Raw genomic sequence first — 16949 nt, forward strand, 5'->3', positions numbered from 1 at the left:
GTGAAAATGCCCAATCTTGACCACTGGGCTGCCAGGGAATTCCCGAACTTTGCAGGCTTTCAAAGGGCAGGTGAAAGGTAAGGCTTGGGGAGATGAGCTTGCTGGACACGTGTTCATCGAGCATCCCCGAGGACTTGCTGCCACAAGGCGCTGTGGCCCAGCAGACCCGTGACTCAGAACGGAGAAGCAGGCACGCACATGAGCAGCCAGGTCTCAGCGCCCAGTTTCTGGGGGGTGAGATGCTACAGGCACTAAGGACCTTTTCTCCAAGTTCAAGCTGGACCAGTTAGAGAACACCCTAGACACCCCATTCCGCTGGCTGACTGACCTGATGTCATGGATCGCACACCGTCTGTCTCTCTTCTTTCCCCATATCTTTAGGGAGCTCACAAGTAAAATGATAAATTCTCCGTTTTTCATCCCAATGGCCACCATGTCCCCTTCCGGACTGTAGCATACGGTACGAGCGGCGTGTCCCAGATTCACTTTGTTCAGCATCTTCTGCATCAGAACCAGGGGGGTCAGAGAGAATGACATTAAGTAGAGAGCTTACAAAGTAAACAGTCTCCCCCAAATTCTCCACACAGTTGTGAACTTGCTAAGTGCAATTTAGGACTCTGCTGCTTAGAAACCATAACATCTTTGAAAAGCTGCACGCACTCTGTCGGCAATGTCCCAGAGCCTCACTGTCCCGTCTTCCGCAGCGGACAGGAAGAAGTCCCTGGAGGGGTGGGTGGCGAGTCCCCACACAGGGCCGTCCACGTGCCCGCTCACCAGCACACTGCACACCGCGTTCTTCTCTCCAACTTCAATGATTTCAGCGCTCCTTGTCCCTACCAGTATCTTGCCCTGAAACACAAGTGGGGCCAAAACAGTTACTGGACCACCACAGCGGCCGCTCTCAGCAACCCCAGGATGGCCTGCCGACCTCTGCGATGCTGCGACCTGCAGCAGGAAATGCACACACCCTCCTCAAGCTGCAGCGGGGCTGCCTCTGATAAGCCCGTCGCAAGGTGAAAATGTCAGAAGTGCACTTCACACACCTAACCTACCAAGCGCGACAGCCCGGCCTGCCTCACACACGCAGGACGCTTAGCTAAGCCCATTCTGTAGCAACATGCTGGACGCCTCGCGTTGCTCACTGAGTCCTGTCCTCAAAGTGAAGAACAGTGTGACTGCCTTGGCACAGACAGTCGCTGTAGGGGAACTGCTGATCCCGGGACTGCGTGCTGACTGGGAGCTGTGGCTGTGCTGCCCTGCGTCACGAGAAGACTGCACCAGAGGTCGCTGGCTGGGGAGAGCAAAACCAAACATCCGAAGCATGCTTTCCACTGAATGTGTATCACTTGCATTACCTTAAAATCGAAAAACCTCAACTTGCAGACACTCAGTATGTCTGGTCTTGTTCCCAGTTACTGGCATAAAGCTCCTGAAAGTGAAAGTCTGACTCTGCGACCCCGTGGACTACAGCCCGCCAGGCTCCTCTGTCCATGGGATTCTCCAGGCAAGAAGACAGGAGTGGGTTGCCGTGCCCTCCTCCAGGAGACCTTCCTGAACCAGGAATCAAACCCAGGTCTCCTGCATTGCAGGTGGATTCTTTATCAGCTGAGCCACTGGGGAAGCTTCTACAACCCTTAGAATTACCTGGGTGATGAATAAGATAGGTATCTTTTATGCTAATCAGGTGACACCTGGACCTCACGTAAGGGGGTGGTTGACGGCAGACCCGTGTGCTTAGAGACAGCCTGGCACTTTCACTCTCTCTTTCCCACACCTCGGCGATGGGAGAGGGGCTGATGTTGACCGATAGTGAAAGAGTTAATCAGTCAAGACTGCGTAAGAAGCCTCCACAAAGGCCAGGGTTTGGAGCGCTTTCGGGCTGGTGAACAAGGGGAGATGCAGGCTGCGGGTCTGAAGCTCCACACCGCTCCATGTACGTCACGCCGGGCAGCTCCACGTCTGGCTGTGCCCGAGCTACACCCTTTACAGTAAACTGGCGACCCAGTAAGGAACACGTCTCTGAGTTCAGTGAGCCGCTCAAGCAAGTTAACTGAACCCGAGGAGGGGCCGTACAACTCTCTCATTTATAGCCCGTGGGTCAGGGCACAGGTGACTGACTGGTGTCTTAAGTCCAAGAAGAATTGTGGGAACCTCCAAACGACAGCTGACCAGAGGTACAGGCAGTAACAGCTTGGCATCTGAAGGGCTGTGGGGCGGGCCAGTCTGGCAGGACTGAGCCTCCAACCTCCTGTGGAACCTGAGGCTTTCTCTGGTAGATACTTTCAGGATATACTTGAATTATGGACGCTGGAGAATTCCTTGGTGCTGTGTGGGAAGCACTCCTGAACTCAGCACCCACACACTGGATCTGCATCCAAGCCAAAACCACCTGCTCTCAGAGAAGTCGTCGCCTGGACTGATCTAGCAGCAAGCCAGGCACCAGCTCACGCAAAGCTTTCTATGGCCAGACGCGCACCCCAGGGGCACTTGGCCAGGCGCTAGGCCACGCTGACCGCCGCAGGCCTCGCTTCTCCAGTCCTCCAAGTTTTGACGTTGACTGTGTATCGCAGTCTAAAAATCTCCAGGAGGAGTAAGTGCATTGGGATATGGGAAGAAAGTACTGAATTTTAGTTAAAAGTAACTGTAAATGAAAGTAAGCATACCTAATATTTAATAGACTAAGGATAACACATATATGCATTTCATAAACACACTGTGAGTGCATGTGTAGTCAAAGGGTTTTAGAGCAATGTGTGGTTTTTCATCAAATGGAGACAGCTGCCTTAATCAAAACGAGTCAACTGGCAAAGAAATTCAACCGTCTACCAGAGTGGGTTCAAGAAAACGAGGCGCTATATAGATACAGAGCTTAGGGGAGCAGCAGCTTGTCTTTCTGCAAACCAAGTAGCAGAGAAGAGGCAGGGAAGCTGGACGGCGCGTCTTTGCAGCGCTGTCCCGCGAGCTGCGGGGCGAGAGGCGCGGGGCGCACCTTGCCTCTGCACACGGAGCGCACGCAGTCGCTGGCCTGGCCCGTCTCCAGCCGGAAGGCACGACACCGCCTCAGCTCCTGGTCCCACAGCTTGACGGCTCCTCCCTCCTTTGACCTGAGAAAAGAACCGCCCAGACCAGAAGACGCACTTACTGTTGGCGCTTACAGATACTTTTCATTATAAACAGACTACAAGCAGAACGCTAAAAGACACTCCAGTCTTTACATTACTCTAACTTTCTATGGCAATTTTAAAACACACTGGGTCTCAAGCATTCAGTTCAAGCAAATTCTATGGAAATTAATGTTTCCGATGTCAGCATAAGCCTGCTTAGTCTGTCCTCGCCATTTGTACCTTTTACTCTCATAATACTTTTTACCAAGGAAATGCGCGAAATGATTCTTTTTTTCTGGCCATGCCACGTGGCTTGCGGGATCTTAGTTCGCCCACTAGGGATTGAACCCAGGCCACAGAAGTGAAAGCATCAAGTCCTAACCACTGGATCTCCAGGGAAGTCCCCAAAATGACTCAATGGTAGGAGGAAAATGGAAATGTAAGGTTAGATAACAGGATTAGCACTGCTATGCTACAGAATATATTTTCAGGGCCAAAAGGGCACATTTCTTTCCGCCTATTATTATTAGATATGCTACAGTTTAATAGGTTACTAGTGAGTAGGAGTGTGTGAGGTTAGTTAAGGTATGGAAACACCAGTGTCACGGTAATATATGCACAAGATTAAATACAGCCTATTTACGGTTTTTCTTTTGGAAGAGGTGGAAAATATATTCCTTTATTTTCTTCTAGACGAACTGTCTTAGGACAAAACCGTGCTCCCACAGCACTGTCACACGGTCCTCCTCTGTGTGACAGGCAGACGCTGCGCGTTTGTGGGCTCTTTCAATGCTGTGTAGGAACGCACTTATGTCCTGGTCCCATATACATTCCACTTTAACGAGGATATGAAGGTATCAGTAGAAAATCAATGGTAAGTATCTTGTTTCCACTGGGAGATTTAAGTCACTGAGCAAAAGGCCTTTCTTCAGACTTAATTTTGAGGTCTTGCCCTAACTTTATCTGACAAGTCTGCCTTGAGCACAAGCAAACAAGGTACAGTCTATTTCTGACAACCCCTCGTCCTTTTCTAGTCCAGCAGTACGCATCTTATCCCTTAGTATCCAGTCTGAACAAAACAGAAAGCAGTCAAGATGCATCCCAAACCCAACGGCAAGGATCCCCGCAAAGGTCACCAGCAGAATTCTACTCAGCAAATATTTACACAGGCAGAGAGACATGAAGAAAATTAATTCCTAACCTGCAGGATAGCTACCCATGAATATTTCTGAAAAATGATCACCCCAGTTGCTGGACCTTAGATCTACCTACAGTGTCAAAAAAACTGGGAGCGATTTAAGGCCAGAAATAAGAATCATCACGAAGGCACTTTTATAAAAGGCAATAAGGAGAAGCACTTGAGGAGGAAGGTCAGAGAGGCTAATCCCCGTGACCCTGACGTAACTGCGAAGCACAGCATCCTGACGCAGGGTGTGCGGTGAGGCTGCGAAAAGAAAGGGGACTCACGGTTTCTCCTTGCCCCCAGTGACGATCAGCCCGTCTCGAAGGGTGGTGTACATGGCAAACACAGGCCCGTTGTGAGCTCTGGCCACGATTCTACACAATATGTGGTCTTTCCACACACAGACATCTCCACTGATGGTACCTGTAAACGTCAAGTTATTCTGAAAAGGAGTGGGGAAGGGGAGATAAACTCATCAAAGGTTCAGGCAGAGTCAAACAGCAATTCTCTACGTAAGCGTGAGCTGCGGTCACCCTTTTGATACAAGGAGCACGGATGGCAGGAGGAACAGTGGGGTCAGGTGTCAGAAAACCTGAACTCAAGGCTGTTAGGGCCACTTACTTTTCCATGTCTGTTGCCTATTACCTGGAATAACCTTGGTCAAGACTTCTAACCCCCACCAATATCAACTTTTTCATGTGTAAACTGAGAACATTCACACTCTCTGAGTTCCCTTTGAATTAACAATGCTGTGATCCTGGTTTATTTCACCCCTTTGAATCGCTTCCCTCTAGTTCCCCAAGGAGTAACTTCAAAGTCACTAGTAACCCAGAGTGAAAAAAAGAACAGGAAGTGAAAATAACTTTCATAATAGTTTTGATAGGTTTGATAAAATATTTTGTCATGAAGGTGAAACTTATCTGTAGCAAAATAGTAGTCTTGCAGTTGTATATGAAAATTAACATTTCCCATGATTTCTTAAAATATAAAAGTCAATGCATTTCTGCAATGAATCCAAAAATAAGATAAATCTGTTAAGGTACCAAAAGTTTAAGAACGCTTTAGGTGATCTCAAGAATTTCGGTCTTGATATAATTCATTTACACAAAAACAAGAGAAATCAAATCCTGCATTATGTGCTATTCTGTCTCCATTTAACTTCCTTTTTAGAGCTACTTGTATAAGATCCTGCACCGAAAACAATATGGAAAGAACCAATCAGAAAATAAGATTTGAATTATACCAAAAAACAGACTTTCTTTAATCTTTCTGAGAATACTAGTTTGTATGTTTAATTTCCCTGCAACAATTTAATACTATTTCAAATTCCTCATATTTATGCTTAATCTCTATAACTCACATTTAGAAAACAATGATGATACTTTTCATACAGGAGCATCTTTAGTTTATGCCTTATCTGCGACTGGAATGTAAACACTAGCATTTTACTTGCCCTGCTCTTCGCATAGCCCCTAGCGTAGCGGTGGTTTAGTGGTTAGGTGGTTTCCAACTCCTGCGACCCCTTGAACTGTAGCCTTCCAGGCTTCTCTGTCCAAGGGGTTTTCCAGGCAAGAACACTGGAGTGGGTTGCCAGTTCCTTTTCCAAGGGATCTTCCCGACCCAGGGATCAAAACCTGGGTCTCCTGCATTGTAGGTGGATTCTATACTGACTGAGCCACCAGGGAAGATTAGAGCATATTCAAAAAGGCTTAAACTGAGTCAGTCCAGTTCAGTTGTTCAGTCGTGTCTGACTCTTTGTGACCCTATGGACTGCAGCACGCCAGGCCTCCCTGTCCATCACCAACTCCCAGAGCTTGCTCAAACTCATGTCCATCGAGTCAGTGATGCCATCCAACCATCTCAGCCTCTGTCGTCCCCTTCTCCTCCTGCCCTCAATCTTTCCCAGCATCAGGGTCTTTTCCAATGAGTCAGCTCTTCGTATCAGGTGGCCAAAGTATTGGAGCTTCAGCTTCAGCATCAGTCCTTCCAGTGAATATTCAGGACTGATTTCCTTTAAGATGGACTGGTTGGATCTTCTTGCAGTCCAAAGGACTCTCAACAGCCTTCTCCAACACCACAGTTCAAAAGCATCAATTCTTCAGCGTTCAGATTTCTTTATAGTCCAACTCTCACATCCATACATGACTGCTGGAAAAACCATAGCTTTGACTGGACGGATCTTATTTGGCAATGTCTCTGCTTTTTAATATACTATCTAGGTTGGTCATAGCTTTTTTTCCAAGGAGCAAAAATCTTTGAATTTCATGGCTGCAGTCATCATCTGCAGTGATTTTGAAGCCCAATAAAGTCTGTCACTGTTTCCATTGTTTCCCCATCTATTTGCCATGAAGCAATGGGACCGCATGCCATGATCTTGGTTTTTTGAATGTTGAGTTTCAAGCCAGCTTATTCACTCTCCTCTTTCACTTTCATCAAGAGGCTCTTTAGTTCCGCTTCGCTTTCTGCCCTAAGGCTGGTGTCATCTGCATATCTGAGGTTATTGATATTTCTTCCAGCAACCTTGATTTCAGCTTGTGCTTCATCCAGTCCGGCATTTCACACAATGTACTCTGCATATAAGTTAAACAAGAAGGTAACAATATACAGCCTTGATGTACTCCTTTCCCAATTTGGAACCAATCCATTGTTCCATGTCTGGTTCTAACTGTTGCTTCTTGACCTCCATACAGATTTCTTAGGAGGCAAGTAAGGTGGTCTGGTATTTCCCATCTCTTTAAGGATTTCCCACAGTTTTCTGTGATCCACATAAAGGCTACAGCATAGTCAATGAAGCAGAAGTAGATGTTTTTCTGGAATTCTCTTGCTTTTTCTCTGATCCAACAGATGTTGGCAATTTGACCTCTGGTTCCTCTGAGATCTAAATCCAGCTTGAACATCTGGAAGTTCTTGGTTCACATACTGTTGAAGCCTGGCTTGGAGAATTTTGAGTATTACTTTGCTAGCGTGTGAGATGAGTGCAATTATGAGGTAGTTTGAACATTCTTTGGCATTGCCCTTCTTTGGGATTGGAATGAAAATTGACCTTTTCCAGTCCTGTGGCCACTGCTGAGTTTTCCAAATTTGCTGGCAGATTGAGTGCAGCACTTTTGCAGCATCATCTTTTAGGATTTGAAAGAGCTCAATTGGAATTCCATCACCTCCACTAGCTTTGCTCGTAGTGATGCTTCCTAAGGCCCACTTGACTTCACATTCCAGGATGTCTGGCTCTAGGTCGTGGTTATCTGGGTCATGAAGATCTTTTTTGTACAGTTCTTCTGTGTATCTTGCCACCTCTTCTTAATATCCTGTGCTTCTGTTAGGTCCATACCATTTCTGCCCTTTATCGAGCCCATCTTTGCATGCAATGTCCCCTTGGGATCTCTGATTTTCTTGAAGAGATCCCTAGTCTTTCCCATTCTGTTGTTTCCCTCTATTTCTTTGCACTGCTCACTGAGGAAGGCTCACCTCTCCCTGCTGCTCTTCAGCACTCTGCATGCGATGGGCGTCTCTTTCCCTGCCTCTGTCTTCTCTGCCTCCTCTTTTCTCGGCTGTCTGTGGGGCCTCCTTTGTGCCTTGCTTTGTCTTGGGGGTTGTTTTCATCATCGCCTCCAGTACAACGTCACGGATCTCCATCCACAGTCCTGCAGGCACTCTGTCTATCAGATCTAATCCCTGGAATCCATTTGTCACTTCCCCTGTATAATCATAAGGGATTTGATTTAGGTCATACTTGAATGGTCTAGTGGTTTTCCCTACTTTATTCCGTTTAAGTCTGAATTTGGCAATAAGGAACTCATGGTCTGAGCCACAGTCAGCTCCTGGTCATTTTTTTTTTGCTGACTGTATACAGTTTCTCCATCTTCGGCTGCAAAGGATATAATCAAACTCATTTCAGTATTGACCATGTGATGACGTCCATATGTGGAGTCATCTCTTTTGTTGGAAGAGAGTTTTGCTATGACCAGTGCATTCTCTTGGTAAAACTCTGTCAGCCTTTGTCCCGCTTCATTCCATACTCCAAGGCCAAACTTGCGTGTTACTCCAGGTGTCTCTTGACTTCCTACTTCTGCATTCCAGTCCCCTGCGATGAAAAGGACATCTTTCATGGGTGTTAGCTCTAAAAGGTCTTGTGGGTCTTCATAGAACCGTTCAACTTCAGATTGTTCAGTATTAATAGTTGGGGCATGGAGTTGGATTACCGTGATACTGAATGATTTGCCTTGGAATCGAACAGAGATCATTCTGTCGTTTTTGAGATTGCATCCAAGTACTGCATTTCAGACTCTTGTTGACTATGAGGGCTCCTCGTTTCTTCTGAGGGACTCCCGCCCACAGCAGCAGATGCAATGAACACCACCCATTTTGTAACAAAACATTTGTGCTGATTTGCACTGTTGCTTCAAACATAAAAAAGTCAATTAGGACTAAAATGCTTATCTTCAAGTTTATTTTCCATTAGGAATGGGCAATTGATTAAATAAGGAATTTTGTATGTGAAGAAAGTTAATGTATATGGGCATAATAATGTCAAGCATTTGAGTGTGTACATTTTTCATCCAGAAAGGAAATTACTGGTCTTGTATTAAGAAACTCCATGATATTTAGCTGAAGTTTGACATGGCATACGAGCATTTTCAGTGGTGGTTTTCCTCAAAAATGTAAGTTTTAAAATTTCAGAATTATACTTTTCTTCCTTCAAGTATTACACACCCAACATAAATACGTAAAGAAAACCAACTTAGGTTTTTGATGCACCAAAGGATTGAAAAAGCCTGGCCAGGACAAGATATTAAAGGAAAGACAAGTGTCTTGTAAACCTGAAGTCCAAGTGGCATGGGGGGTGGGGAAGAGACGGCCCTGGAGCACCCTTCCTAGGAAGCCAGGGCAGGGCTGTGCTCGCGCTGGTGAGACACGGGTCCCGAGCACTTCCAACCTCAGGATAAGCAGTGAGTTAAGATGACAGGAAGCACAGGAAATCCTAAACCAAGCACCCTCTTAAACACTGGAAAGTCATATGTCACAATATGTCTTTTATTCTGACAAATTATTAGGGCCTCGGAAACGTAGGGTGACAGAAAGTTAAGGCCAGCTTTTGGGAATGGCCACGGCCCAAGGACTCAAGTCTCCATTGTAACCTTTCTCCCTCGTTCACTTTCTTTCCCACTCCCTGACTCCTCAAAGTATCAGAACTGGAAAGATGAAATACAGGCAGGACCGGGACACAGGCTAGAATTAGTGGACTACAGTGCCATACACCCCACGTTCGTGTGGCTCATCTATCTAAGGCGAAAATCCCCAACAGTCCAGTCTGGGTAATTCACAGCTACACGACCACGGGCAATTGAAGAGACATACTGCACCAAACGCAACAGCAAGCATGGTCTGCATCCGCGCGTCCTCCAGAGTGCTCAGGAGCCCCTTCTTGCTAAGAAGAGCTCTTCCTGCCAGGGTCCAGAACTTGACATGCTTTACTCCCACAGAGACAAACTGGGAGTCTGAATCTGGTCGGAATTCAGCCACAAAAATACGCTGGTTGTGACCAGCTCTGCTGGCAATTTTGGCACCTAAGAAAAAAGATACAACAGAATTTTCCAGGTGAGTATAAGAACTAAGTTGATTTTTTTTATAGGATTAAGCAGTTATTGAAAACATACAGTTCAAAAAACAAATGCTTATGGAAAGAAAGTGCAGGGAATTCCCCAGCAGTCCAGCAGTTAGGACTCGGTGCATTCATTGCCAAGGGCCCAGGTTCAGTCTCTGGTGGGAGAGCTAAGATTCCACAAGCCTCGTGGTGCAGCATCCACCCCCTGCCCCCTACACACACACACACACACGGGGCCTGTCCCTTGCACTGCTATCTAGCAATCCTGCGCAGACGATTACTAGTGCCCAGGGTCCTTTTTACACACTTTGCAAGTGATGTAGGATTCAAGGAGAGCTTCATTATAATTGAAGGGGCGTTTTAGATTGTAGGAACCATTCTCTCTTTTCTTTTCTACGCAACTCCATGACTTTCACTTTTTATTTTTTCACAGTTTGGGTCTTTGTTCTCTCTGCGCCCATCAGGTCATGAATTCACAGGGAATGGGCTCCCGCAGCTCAGGCTCCTTTCCACTGGTTCTCAGGAAGTGTGCTTCTCTGGGTGGACCAGCTGGAGCTTTGGCTGAACCCAAGTCCCTTTCTCTCTGGCTTCCTTCTTCTGATCATTTTCCTTCAGGCATTTCGGGAAGCTATCTTGGCTGCCAGTGTGTTTAAAATGCTCAATGCACACATTAACTCCCTTGGCAGGGATCCTGCCCCTGTTTGTTCACAATAAAGCCAGACAGCATGCTGGGTTACACTGCAGCCTCTCCCATTGTGCCATGGTGTCATTTGTGGGGCGTTCCATTTTAAACAGTATCTGTTCCCTTGATGTCTACACTATCACCTTTATCCTGGATTTGCAAGTATGTGGCCAAAGGACCAATGCAGGGCCATGCTTTCTGAGAGCCAGAGAACACGCATTAGGGGCTGCTCCTCTTGCCCTTCGTGCTGGTCACTCTGGCGAACTACTGGAAGATGGCAGTTCTGGCTGAAAGGTGAATTTCACTTTTTTTTAACAGCTCTGTAACAGCAAAGTTTTGTCTGCAGTGTATTAAAGTAGCATTACTTTATTGCTCTTCCATTATCACTTACAACATAATTCATTTCCATTCTTCAGTAAGATACTTTATAACCAACCAAATAATAACTACAAGACCCTTTTATGCACAATTTCTTACTGAAAGGAGAGAGCAGTGAATCATTTTTAATATTAGTAACTCATTAATTTATGCTTTGTTTACAATTTCACTGGGTTTTTAAAGTGGAACCCACCTACAACAGCTTTGTATGTGTGCTGAGTAGGGCTGTAATGAATAATGGTTTCAATCAAGAAGTTAATACAAATATGAAATAGAAAATTCATTTCACCCTATATTTATTTATTTATTTAAATTACAAAGAGAAAAATCCTACCTTCTTGCCATCTCCAAATGGTAACTGTATGCTCTGGGTCTAGCCCCACAGAGAGCAGGAGTTTCCCAGTAGCACTGAAACTCACTGAACACACCCCCTTTGAATGGTAGCATCTTAGGATGGACAAAGTCTGCTTGTTCACGGCATCCCAGATGTGAATAGATGGAGCTGTGGCTAAACAAAGACAGCATCCAACAGCTGTGATACACCTGTTACAGACGTTTCCATTGCTAAGGCTGACGCATACTTATGTCTGAAACATGGAAAAAATACATACCAAAGGACTATATACTTAATAAAAAATAACTCAAAACTAAGACTAAATTTAAAAAAAAGGAAAGGAAAGAGAAAGGAGAGACAGGGAGAAAAATACAGACTACTTCCTCAGGCTATAGTCCAACTGCACTTTTGAGAAAATAGATTTTAGACAAATTAGGCAATCACAACTCTAAACAACTTTTCAAAAAAAAGCGTGTTCTAGACACATGTTAAGTCTTTGTATAATTATGTATATTATGGAGAAATATACAAACATTACACAATAATTAAATACCAAGATATATTTAGTACTTATGTTATATGAAGAAGAGAATGAAAGTGAATACAAATTGAGAAAGGCAATAGGTAGGAAATCACATGACTAGATCACAAAGGAAATTTTCAACCGAATAGACATACATCTGGTAAAAGCTAAGTACATATCACTCTATAAGACGGTATTTTTTTTTAAAAAAACAGGATTTTATGGGAGAAATACTACTGCTTATCCTTTTAAAATTATACTTTTTTTTTCTTTGTAGCCATTTTTACTGGCTAAATATAAATTAATTTATATTTAATATATAAACATATATATTTATAATATATAAATAACTGGCTAATATAAAAAGATTTTGAATTTTCTAAGTTAAAAAACCATAGTTTTGAACTGTTCTTTTTTCATGTATTGCACCCTATAAAAAGAAACAGATTTATGTTCAGTCTCAGAACACAAGTACTTTTAGTAAAATAATTAATACATGAAAGTGCATTTGCTTCAAATTATAAATCTGCTACAAATATTGCAAAAATAGAGAAACAGTACATCTTGACAAGCTGTCTTAAAATCACTTGATGCAGAAAGAAATTCTAGTCTCTAAAGAAAACAGTCTGATAAATTTAGACTATATTTTACACCATCTACAATTTATAGTATACAATGACAAATTAAAGCTGACAGTTATTCAAACAAGGTTATAATATATTAACCCAGGGAGTTAAATTTTAGTATCATTAAGTAAAAATTATTCAAAGATTTATGCAACTGTAAAAAAATAAAACCAACATGGAAATAGACATAAAAATTTACCACATAATAGAGCATTTATGTGTGAAAAATTGATCACAATAATTTAAGCACTGGACTAAAATTAGTACATTCCTCATTCAATAAAAGTGAAAGGATATGAGGAATTGGTAAACTTAATTCAGTAAGAAATGCTAGATGATTTATACATGCACACACACACACACATATACTGGAGATCATTCTATAATTTTTTGCCAGTGACAAATATTAAACAGGTCTTCTGTAATACAGAAATGCTTTTATATCTATAAAAAGAAACTCTGGGCAATCCATACACTGTATTTGTCTAAATGTGATGATGTAGCTAATGGATTTTTAAGAAAGAACACTCAATATTCTCCAAATTTAATATTTCATAAATTACAAAGCAAGTAACTTTCAGTAAACTGAATTCCCGAACTTTTCAAAGTTGTATTAAAAAAATCAAATGAGATGGTAAGAACTTATACCAAGAATTCACGTCTTAAAACATATAGGTCTGACTATGTTATGAGACTGTTACACACTTAGAGTGCTCTAAACGTACATCAGTAGCAATATTTAGGACTTAAATTACTGGACATTCTCAAGGTCTACCTTACAAAAGGTTAAATTGTGTCGTTTGACTTTCTCCTGTAATTTGAAAGTGGTCATGCCTGAAGCTGGAGTAGCTGAGATCCTACTCCTGCTTCTGCCCTTCCTGAGGTCACCAGAGAGGCACGTCTCATGGATTTGGCGTGTGACCAGGGACATCTCGTCCTTGCCAATCCCTGCCTCTGGGCGGTTCTGTGTTCCTGTGGACTCAGGCTCAAGAGAAGTTAAGTGCCTTGCCCTGGGTCCCACACCGCGGTGTGGCAGAGCCAGCCTCTAGAGGCGCGTGCTGTCAGCGCCTAGCTGCCACATTGACTTTCTCCGGAGAATCAACCCTACCAACGATTAGTAACCATTCTTCACTCTCCATCTCCAGGACACAGATGCCACAGGGTCCCTCTCTCTCTTAAGTAACTTATTAGTTTATTTACGGCTGTGCTGGGTCCTCATGGCTGCACAGCGCCTCTCTAGCTGCGGAGCACGGGCTCTTTGCTGCGGGGGCCTCTCTAGCTGCGGAGCACGGTCTCTAGGCTGCGCAGAGCTCCAGGCCCTTCAGCAGCGGAGGCACATGGGCTCAGGAGTTGCGGCTCCTGGGCTCCAGGGCACAGGCTCAGGAGTTGTGGCGCCTGGGTTTACTTGCTCCATGGCCTGTGGGATCTTCCCGGACCAGGAGTCGAACCTGTGTCTCTTGCATCAGCAGGTGGATTCTTTACTATGGAGCCACCAAGGGAGCCCATAAGGGTCTCTTAAAATTACAAATGGATTTCATAAGAATCAACGTTTTAAAGGATTTTTTTTTTCATCCCCTAGTTTGCCTTGATGCAGCATAGTAAACAGTGCATTTTAAAAACAAGATTTTAATATGGACCATTAAGTGTACCAATGGCTGAGATGGTAAAAAGCATCTGCCTACAATGCAGGAGACCTGGGTTCAATCCCTGGGTTGGGAAGATCCCCTGGAGGAGGAAATGGCAACCCACTCCAGTATTCTTGCCTGGAGAATCCCATGGATGGAGGAGCCTGGTGGGCTACAGTCCACGGCGTTGCAAAGAGTCGGACACGACTGAGCAACTTCACTTCTTCTATACTGGACAACATCACCACTGACGTCGGACCCAGCACTCCTTCCTCCCTTCTTAATAAAGCTCTGATTTTATTCAGGAATCCATGCCTCCCTCATGCAAATACAAGCAATTCAGGGCAAAGACACTGCGTAGTCAACTTAATAGTCTACGCCCATTGTGGTAAGACCTCCACACATCCTACAATCCTTCTCGTCCCATCCCCTCACCCCCTGACATCAGTGATTCAGTTCAAGTCTTTGCTCACATCTTAAAATGACTCACTCAGGCTAAAAGGCAGTACTAATTTTATTATTATTTTTTAAAATATTCATTTATTTGGCTGCACTGGGTCTTAGTTGCAACATGTGGGATCTAGTTCCTTAACCAGGGCTCAATCCTGGGCTCCCTGCATTGGGAGTGAGCGGTCTTAGCCACTGGGCCACCCAGGGAAGACCCAGGGAGCACTGATTTTAGGTCGTGGTTTTGAAAATGGATTTTATTCTCTTTCCCACTTGATGAAAAGGCAAGGAAACATATAACTCCAACCCTTCTATAACACAAACACAGCCTCGTGGGTGAAGCCAATGCTGTGGATGGCAGAGGGGAAGGGCCGGGAAGCACACTGGGGCTCCTGAATCAGCAAAGGCAGGTGGGCGCCCTCCCTCTGCACTCCAGGGCAATGATCAGTTTCCTTCTTTTCGGTCATGAGAGGGTCCGTGGAAGACCACTAAGTCATGTAATGAACTGCCTATAGGGACAAACAGGGACCTATTCCAGACAGAGCTCTCTCTCCTTGCCTTAAGGATCACAAGTGTCAGATTCTTACCTCCTTACACAGTCTTAGGTGGGCTGAAAACACTCTGCCAGAGACAAAAGATGTTCCCTTAGGGTCTACTCAAAACACAACTATTGTACTCAGATGGTAATTAGACCATACCCTCTCTAATACACACGTTTATTCTCCCACATTCCAAAGTGAGACTTTTGAAACTTCTCCCACTACCTCAGCACCGCCTCACCCTCAGATGATGAAATATCAACAGAAGCATCAGAGAGGATCTTCCTTATTTTCCCACCTCCAAACCTACCAGTTTTCCTGCATTTGAACCTACACTCCCTTCATTCCTAATGACTGCAGATAATTTCTTCCTGCCCAACTCTCTCTCCCAAAGTATTGCGCTATCTCATTTAGCCAGCTGCTCAAGCAAGAAATTAAGTTACTCTCTATTCCTTGCTTTCCATCATGCCCTCAATCCACTCTATCAGAAAGACTGCTGGATCTACCGCTAAAATCTAAGCCATCTTTGCCTAGTTCTATTTTCACTCCTACCACCCTGGTTTAAAATGTCTTTTGCTTGAACTACTGCAAGAGCCTCCCAATTTTCTGGAGGCTCTTTCCTCTCTGTATTCTTAGTAGTGCAGAGAGTGATGTACTCAGAGTATAAATTAGATCACATAAACTCCCTTGCCTACAACTCTCTGGTGATGGACTCTGTACTTAGTAGGAATGCAAACTCCTCTCTATGACCTGCAAAGCCCCACGTGACTGACCCAACCTCTTTCAAAGTTCATCTCAGAGGCCTTACTCCAGTCACACTAACTTTCCTGTTTCTTGATTCAGCTTTAGGGCCTCCACAGCAAAAAGTTAACACAAGCAGGACTGAACTCACCATCACTAGAATGGCCTGCTTGCCAGCGTGTAAGAACCTGACTTGTGAAATGTTTCCTGTGTTGATAAGGCCATTCTGTCCATCTGGGGCACCGAGCACCCGCCTTCTGCTGGGAGCATGCTGTTTCAGTCGTTGCGGCTCTATGTCTATGCGATCAGCCCCCAATAACGAATGTTGGTCTCTGAGTCTTCAGGGGGCTGCCCTGGGCGGAAGCTGGTAGAAGCAGGTTGTGTGTGACCCCCGGAGCAGTGCTTTGAAAGAGACACAGACCCAGGACCACCATGCCTTGATCCTCTAGGACCTCTGAAGGTGTGGGTGGTCTAGGAGTCTGAAACCAGGCCTGAGTCTGGAGCCCCCAGACCGCCCTGTGGCCGTCACTGTTTAGTACCATTTTTGGCCTAGCTAGGTCTTACCACTTCTGAAAAACCACTGCTTTGTTGCTATCACCCTGTTGTTTTTTTATCATGTTGATCACCGTCTTAGATCATGCTGTTTTTAAAAATGTACTTATTTATTGCCTGTCTCCCTCTAGAGTAGGACTCAGCAAACTGTTACTGTAAAAGAGACAAAATTAAAGATATTATGCAGGTTCTTATGTAATATAAGAAAACAATTTTCTTTTGTGGAAAACAAATTTCCACAAAATTTTTATTGATGAAATTCACTGAGTGAAAGTTTTTATAATATTGATCTACTAATGCGAATTCATTTTCTGAGGGGGAATATTAATTCACTTAAGTGGGGTTCAAAGTCAATGTTCTTTATTTTTTAAAAAAAATTATAAATGTTCATCTGTTAATGATGACCTATAATGATTTTCAATTCTGACAATGTCTCACAGATAGGTACTGTCAAATACGAATATCAATCCATAAGCAAATGATTTTAACTGAATATGTTAATCACTTGGAAGGCATTCAGAAAACTGTATTAGAGTTCTGGCCTGATGTTTGTCTTTTTAGCATGTATTATATTGCAGAATAATAACTATAAATTGAACATTAGGTGGAAGTT

The 16949-nt window shown here is 44.2% G+C and overlaps 1 protein-coding gene across 18 annotated transcripts in view; it reads right to left on the bottom strand.

The window, feature by feature from the left end:
- Positions 1 to 16949, bottom strand: part of EML5 (EMAP like 5) — a 160965-nt gene that overhangs the window by 6930 nt on the left and 137086 nt on the right. For 8 of the 18 annotated variants that reach the window (XM_070797984.1, XM_070797980.1, XM_070797977.1 and 5 more), the window contains 6 exons: positions 11284 to 11457; positions 9643 to 9851; positions 4572 to 4729; positions 2990 to 3104; positions 661 to 849; positions 329 to 501 (listed from right to left, as the gene is read on the bottom strand). In XM_070797984.1, the coding sequence (XP_070654085.1) occupies positions 329 to 501; positions 661 to 849; positions 2990 to 3104; positions 4572 to 4729; positions 9643 to 9851; positions 11284 to 11457 (1018 nt within the window). Of the gene's footprint in view, positions 1 to 328; positions 502 to 660; positions 850 to 2989; positions 3105 to 4571; positions 4730 to 9620; positions 9852 to 11283; positions 11537 to 16949 lie in introns of those variants that run through there. The other 10 variants (XM_070797990.1, XM_070797989.1, XM_070797988.1 and 7 more) reach the window with 8 other exon arrangements.

This window comes from Bos indicus, chromosome 10 (assembly GCF_029378745.1).
Source record: "Bos indicus isolate NIAB-ARS_2022 breed Sahiwal x Tharparkar chromosome 10, NIAB-ARS_B.indTharparkar_mat_pri_1.0, whole genome shotgun sequence".
Classification (NCBI taxonomy): Eukaryota; Metazoa; Chordata; class Mammalia; order Artiodactyla; family Bovidae; genus Bos; species Bos indicus.